General features: G+C 44.4%; 1 protein-coding gene across 1 annotated transcript; it reads right to left on the bottom strand.

The window, feature by feature from the left end:
- Window positions 1–316: 316 nt before the first annotated feature.
- LOC134520145 (otoancorin-like) lies at window positions 317–3,598 on the bottom strand. Its single transcript, XM_063345141.1, has 4 exons — window positions 3,369–3,598; window positions 1,730–1,965; window positions 1,412–1,515; window positions 317–396 (listed from the first exon to the last, which is right to left on the bottom strand). Exons 1-4 carry the CDS (start codon window positions 3,498–3,500, stop codon window positions 317–319), a joined length of 552 nt encoding a protein of 183 aa, XP_063201211.1. The 5' UTR covers window positions 3,501–3,598.
- Window positions 3,599–7,625: the final 4,027 nt, after the last annotated feature.

Below are 7,625 nucleotides of genomic sequence, written 5' to 3' on the forward strand. Positions count from 1 at the left end.
AACAGAGACACAGCAACCATCTCCCCGGCACCAAAACCAGCAGAAATGCCCTGTAAGTACCACAAATATGAGTCTTCTTTCAAGTTTCTTTTCTGCTGTGCTTCAGGGAGGAAGATGTGCCTGCACAAGGGCTGATCCCTTTCCCAGGTGGTCCCGGTGCTACCCACATATAAAGGAAAAGTGAATAAATCAGGTTGTTTCAGGCCTCTTCTGTTGTCCTGCACTCCGTGGTGTGCAGGTGTACCTGAGCGAGCTTTAGACTTGCCAGCCCTGGTGCTGGCAGCAGTCCCACCGTGCCGGCTCAGGGCTGGTGCGTTCACACCACCACAACTGGGTGCTGATTATTCCTCTCCCGATGCCTCCGGCGGTGTCCGACGTCTCGGCACCACTCCAGGCCTGAAGCAGCAGCCAGGAGGTGGGAGAGGCACTGCGACTGCCAGCCCCTCCTCAGCTGGCTGATCTTTTACAAACTGGGGGGTCACTAATGTTTCAGACACAACCCCAGGCGCCTGACACCGCGGGGTTTTCCCAGGACTGCTGCGTATCATCAGGCAGGTCCTGCATCCCACTGCCCCGGCAGCGCGCTGGCAGTAATACCACCTCTGCAGCGCCACGAACTGCTCCACCAATTAACGGGTTACTCTGATATTTTGAAACGGCACAAGTCTCGGGAGCCAGATTTAGCTCCAGTGAAGCAAGCGGGCATTTTGCCTTTGATTTCCAGGGAAATCAGGAAGAACAGACACATCTAGAAGTCTAAAGCACTCCCATGACAGCACTGCCGGCGTGTTCAGTGAAACCCAAGCACTGGCCCTGATGCCTCAGTGCCGCTGCCACTTCACAGCCCCTCGTGGAGCCTGTCCCGCACTGTCCCAGCTGTGGCACATCTGTTTAAGACACCTTAACAAGGCAAACAGATGTGGTAAAATGCATAAAATCAGAATTAATTAACTTTGTTTTTATCTTGTGCTGCTTCTGACTGAGTCAGTGCCATGTGCAGTAGAACCTTCACAACATCCTGCATTTCTTTCGTATTTTTAAACCGTGCATTGGCTAATGTATTGTGAGACAGATCTACTTCTCTAGTCTGAACAGGAGCTCAGAAGTGAACACCTGTGCAGAGCGCCTGACCACTGGATCCTATTTAAGTCTTCGAAAAAGGGCTGGAGTACAGAGACTTTGTGTACAGCTCTGTGCAGAAGAGATGAAGAGCAAGCATCTTAGGAGAAATATTTGCTGCGAATAACAAATATATGATGTTTGCTGTATTCTGGAGCAAAGGTATTTCAAGACAGTTACTCTTAAACAGACGTGTTAAATTTGGGAAACAATTCAATGTAACGGTCATGCCTTTTGCTGACTGTTTTTCTCTTATGATAAGCAAGAAGAAAATACTTTGTGCATAACGTACCACTCATGTTATAGGATTTTTGTAGCATCTGCTTCATCCAGCCGTACAGAGCTCTCTGTGTATTTGCTGAGGTTTTGTCATAGAGGTCCTTGAATACTGTTGATCTAAGTGATACAAGGGCATGTTAGTTCACTAATGAGTTAACTATTTTCTTTTTAAATGACACACATGGACAAGTGTTTTTAGAAACAGCAACACATAAGCAGAAAGCTGCATCTGGAAAATAGATGGAGACCATATAGTAACCTCTTTTTAAAAGCATATATAGTCAGCAAATACTACATAGTATTAATTGTGTCTGGAAAATAAATGGCTTACAAGTTTCTGAAGGCATCCTCCTGCAGAACATTTGGGAGGCTCCCAATGACATCAGGTTGGAGATAGTTCACCACTGACACACGCAAAACCTGGCTTAGGATATCCACGCAGTCCAAAGCACTCAGAGCCAAAAAGCATTTATCCAGTGTTATAAGGAACAGGGTCCTGTTTACTCCTGGGCTTTGAAAAATTCTCTCTCTCGTCTTATCCCAGTCAAGAATAATATTTCCCATTTCCTGCAAGCAACAAAGGGTTAAAAGAATTTATCTTTCAATACATTTCTTTATTGAACATCTCTTTCAAAATATATATATTCAACATATTGTTCATTTTGAGGCCTGACAGAAAGAAAGCTTTCTACAAAAAATAAGATGCAAAATACTGTCTGGTGGCATTATTTCAGATAATTCCTTTCTGACATTGGCCAGAGACCAGCTTAAATGTTTTGATAAAATCAAAGCGCGAAACAGAAAAATAATCCAAATGGCTGAAGTTATAGTGTGTGCTCTCATGAAAGAATTAGCTACTTGGAAAATGAAAGGATATCGGGGTTGAACGGGTATTATTTCATACATAATTTAGGATGCAGACATCTCTAGGACAGACCTTCCCCCATGCAGTATTTCTTGCAGCTGTTACCACAAACATCCCCTCCAGAAGACGGGGCAACATCAAAGAACCGAGCCCAGGGAACAACGTCACCCTGGCTGGGGATGGATTACGAGGGTCCTCCTCTCACAAGCCGCGTGTGCAGGACAGCCTCTTCGGAGCCTGGCGATGCGCTCACACATCACCAGGCCCAGGAGGACTGGGATGCCGTTTGAGAAGACAAAATCCGCAGTTACTGAAAGGGCTTGTGCTGTGCTGCACCGGCTCCTGCTGCACGCCCGCCCGTGAGCTCCGGCAGCAGGCGCCGCACAAGCACTGCGAGGGGTGGACGCCGCGCTCGTTCTGGGCGGCCGCCCCATGTCAGGGGGACGCTCTCCCTTTCTCCCACATTCATCTCCCTGCTGCGATTCCCAGGCTGGAGGCCCTTCCTCCCGGCGGGGAAGATGCCAAGCTGCCAGACAGTAGGCTCTGATCCCACCCCAACCGTGGACGTCGCCCCTGCGGCAGGGACCTCCCCGGTGCCCCTCGCTGACTTTCGGTGAGGCTTTTAAGATGGGTCACACAGGGAACGCACCAGAGGCAGGCAAATGTGTTATGCTGCCTCCTGTCCAAATTGCCTAACAAACAACCCGCTTGTATGCTCCATAACTAATTAACAAGCTAATTTCACCTTCTTTAGTCCTCTTGGCTCTCTTTCTAGCCACTGAAGAGAGGCAGATGCTCCCTGAGAACAACTGGTCCTACCTACGTCAGGCACTTGCGCAGGAAGGTAAATCGCTCCCTGGAGATGCGTTTCTCTCCGCTCATTACAGAGAAAATCCAGACGATTGACTTGGACTTGGCACCAAACTCTTAGACAACAATAATTAAATGAAGTAAGTCCAACCCACGGAGCGGGGCTCCTGGAATCTAATCCAAGCCAGCAAAGTAACTGGTTGAGGCGCACCGCGAGGCCCCCGGTGCGGCCCCTTCCTGTTTACCCAAACCATCGACGGCAGCTTTTATTTTTCACAAGTGCAAAGCGACTTACAAGACGGTCCTTTCTGCTGTTGAAAAGATACTTCATTGCAGTTCGGAACTGCTGATGATCAAGCTGTTGAAATTCGGACAGTAGTTGCCTAGGCTGGTATAAAAGGTTCTTCAGGTAACTTTTTATGGACATCTGAAGTATAGAAAAATATGCGTGATATAGATAAAAATTGTACTATTGTAGTGGGGGTATTTTTTACTCCCTGAAAATCTCTGTTTAAGGAGAGATAAGTCCTTAGCTCCCGTATTGCCTGTGTTGTCAATGACTAGAATAACTATGCTCAACACAAACTGTAAACCAAAATAATCTAAATGTAACACTGAAAGACAATAATTTTTGAATCCTGTCCTTGGCTTCATAAGCGAGTCCTTGCCAGTGAGCCATTTAACAAGGATGCCTCAGTTTCTGACTTCATGAAACAAGCGTAATAATGCTTTTCTGTTTCACACAGCAGAGCTGTGAAAATGAACCCTTTAATGACCTCCAAAAAAATCAGATACTGTGTGCATATTATTATTACTTAAAAAAAGGAAGGAAATGTGCAATCAGATGGGAGGAAAAGCCTGTACCAGGTTGTAAGGCAAAAATATTGTCTCTCACATCAAACTGCATCACCAGCTAACAATCTCATGCCCGTTTTGAAAATCTAAGGGGAATTATAACGTCGGAACAGAACGCGCTGCAAGGCTCATTAGCACCAGGCTGGAGTAAGATCCCTTCTAATTCCTGACAGAATTATTTCAGAACTGGTTTGGAATTTGAGTTGAAACGGTTCTTTGTTGCCTTTGCTTAGCGTGCATTGCCACCAAGGAATATGAAGATAGTTGGGTCCTTGTTGCCCAGGGGTCCAGGCCTGATCACAGCCCTAAACTGTTAACAAGCCTAATGGAACGGGACGCGGCAGCGTCAGTCTCCTGTAGGGTTGGACGAGCTAGGGCAGCGAAATGGAGCTTGGGAGAAGGTCTGCGTGCCATGGAGCTGCACGGCCCTGGTCTCTTGGGATCGCCTGAGGCACAGAGATGGCACGTGTGACACCTCCCTTCCCCCGAGTGTGCAGGGCGGAGGGAGGGGGTCGAGCTGTGATGAGGGGCTACAGCTCCACTTAAACCAGCTGGTAACCTGTCACAGCGACCAGGGAGAAGGAACAACTTCTTCCTGTATCACCTCCACATCGACAATGTACAAAACCAGAGTTCAGTGGAGCCTTAAAATGTGGATGTGTTCTGCAGGATGCTCTGGAGCCTCTCGTTCCGTCACAAACTGCAAACTACAGCCACGGTCACAACCTGGGAGAAAGAGCATGTGTATACGCTCAATTCAGAAGCAATGGCTGAGCCTGAAAACTCCTAATTTCTGCTTTCCATCAGAGGAAAAGCAAAAAGATCTTCTTTCTTATTTCTGCCTTGCATACTCCTGCAATCTTAGGGGAAAAAAACAACCAAAAACCCTATTCCCATTTCCTATTTATCAGCTACGTTGTAGATCTGTTAGTTATCTCTATTATTGACAACCTGGTTTTGGTACAGAGATAGCTTCCTTTTTAAATTCTTTTTTAAACAAGAATTTTCATGCATTTTAAATGGCACAGACCTGCAGGCTGCTAAGAGTAAACATAACGTCCTGGGCATGAAAGTACGCCATGACTTTTGTAAGCGTATCTGCTGTCCAGACATTAGCACTGTAACAGAAAACAGGACCAACAATGCCAGTAAAATAATATAACATGTAAAATAGCAGATTACAAGACAAAACAAGAATGAGAAAAGCAAACACTGTTACTAACACCATAATGACAGGAGTATTCAGCTTTCTGGCCTAAGACAACTAACAGACGACCTATTTAACGCAATGAAAACTGTGGTTCAATGAGGAGCACAATGAATTACTTACCTTTTTTTTAACCTAACTCCACAACCACCCACAATAATCTCGATTTTCCAACATGCTGCTGTCAGTACCGTCTCCAGGCATGAGACAAGCTGTGCAGCGGCTGGCCCGGAGCTACAGGAGTGTGTCCTAGCACCCCATTATGCCTGTTCTGATCTGCTTGTAGGAAGAAAGCACAGTGACCAACGCCTGCCGCCCTTCCCTCCGCAGAGGCTTTAATTTCAACATATCTTCTTATACAGCCATTGATTTTCTCAAAACATAGGAGTAGGAGCAGAATTGCCTTTGAGGCTTATATTGCTCTTTCAAATTCAAACAAAATTAGCAAATAATTCAAAAGTTGCCAGGAGCTGGAGGAAGGGGGATGGAGCAAGACTGAAAGAGGAAGATGGACAGAAAGCTGGAATTGCACCTAATTTCCTTAAGACACCATTCTGAAACATATGAACAAGTTAATTATGAAAACTTTTGAAAAGTGTAGCACATATTTATTCTCAGCCTCGTTCTATGCATGTTTTTTGCTTTACTGTGAAAAACAGCTTTTTCCTTGTTAAGAGGAAATACTCCTCACAGGAGATCTAAATCAAAGTAATCATATGTGCCAATTTCATTTTATCCATAATGTTCCAGTTTCTGTGGAAATGAAACAGATCATATCTGAAGTGCAAGATAATACCGAAAATCAAGATGGTAAGAGTAATACATTACCTCTGAAAATGAAGAATATCAAGGAGGGCTACATATGAAAAATGGAACATAAAAAGTTATGGTGAGATATTGAGTTTTAATTCCTTTTAGAAGCATAAGTGGGAACAATTTTCTACATTACCATTCAGATATTTCCCAGTTATTACTTCCTCCTAAGGAAAAAATTACAAATATATGTAATAAATTATGATTTTTAGATTATAATATAAATTGTTAGTAGAGAGATCAAATAAAAATACTAACCACAGCTTTCTGTAATAACGGTGGCAAATCTGTAAAAGATCATCCCGTTACTAAAAGTGGATTTAATGTTTTACCATTCAACTGTGTTATACAAAAATATATGTATTGTATGCACTGAAATTATATGTACACATAGAATTTATTTATAAGCATTTAATGCAGTTCTGATTTAATGTATTTACAGAAAAACAGTGAAAATAAAAGGCTATTAAATAATAAGCAATCTTGGTTAAATTCTTTGCTGGCATAGCTCCATGAAGGCACGAGAGCAGAGAATACGGTCCTACTTACTAAACACTACTGCATCTATTTCACTACACATAGCTTTTTCCATCCACTCAAAACAGGAGTTCTGGTCTTACCTTCGGAGTTCTGACTGCGTGTAATCTCAGCACAAGTCACTGATATCAATAAGAAACATATCTTCAAAAGTCTGGACATTTCTTCTAGCCTTTATTAGAATCAGAAGATATTTGGATTGAAAAGGAAAATAAAAAGAACAGAGTCACAAGGCAATAGTCACCCAAAACTTTCATAGCTATAAATCAGAGAGTACACATATGGCATACAGATAGAGATCAGAATGATCTAAAAGTTCTTGCTCCCAATTTTTTTAATTTGGATGTTTTTCCAGGATAGATCTATCTTTTATGCAGCTACAACTCCACTGAGTGTGCCTGTGCAGCCAGATTTATTTACCTTTTACCAAGCAGCTGTTCTAATTTGTTCCTAGTAGCCCTGTTTGTTTACTAAGCCACTTTCCACCTAAATATTAGTTAAATGCAGTTTGTTAAAGCAAAAAATCAAATCCTTTTAGACAGAGACAAAATAGAAAAGAAACAGAGGGTGTGAAAAAGCCAACAGTAAAGAAGCTCTGAACAAACCCTGATCTGTGTCCACTTCGCGAGGACGCCGGCGGGGTGACCACCGGCAGGGTGACCACCGGCGGGTCCCCGCAAGCGGAGGGCGGCTGGTGCCAGCGTGGGGGCCGCGGGCAGGGGGTGAGGGAGTGTCCCCCCCACCGTCACTGCAAAGGGCGAGGACGCCCCTCTGAAGCGGAGGGAAAGCGACACATTTGGGAAGCGGAGTTCAAGGCCGTGCTGCTTCACTTGGACGGATCAAAGCTGTCGTCTGTGCACTCAGGAAAAGCATACCATCAGTTTTTCTCCACCAGCTAGGAAACAGATTCTATGGAAATATGTGTTTCAGTAGCTCTTGCTGTCCCTGCTGCCCTGTGCCATGTGACGTAAAGATCACCGAAGGATAAATTAGCTGGACGGCACTAAAGGGATACCTGGAGCTTTTCACCAGGGTTTCACTGTCTCTCCTCAGAAAAGACTGACAATCTCACTGTTGTCCTGCATGACATGAGTTTGTTGCTTTCCGTCTAGTTCCCAAAGGACAAGGACAGACATTGCA

This window comes from Chroicocephalus ridibundus, chromosome 8 (genome assembly GCF_963924245.1).
Source record: "Chroicocephalus ridibundus chromosome 8, bChrRid1.1, whole genome shotgun sequence".
In the NCBI taxonomy this organism is placed as follows: domain Eukaryota; kingdom Metazoa; phylum Chordata; class Aves; order Charadriiformes; family Laridae; genus Chroicocephalus; species Chroicocephalus ridibundus.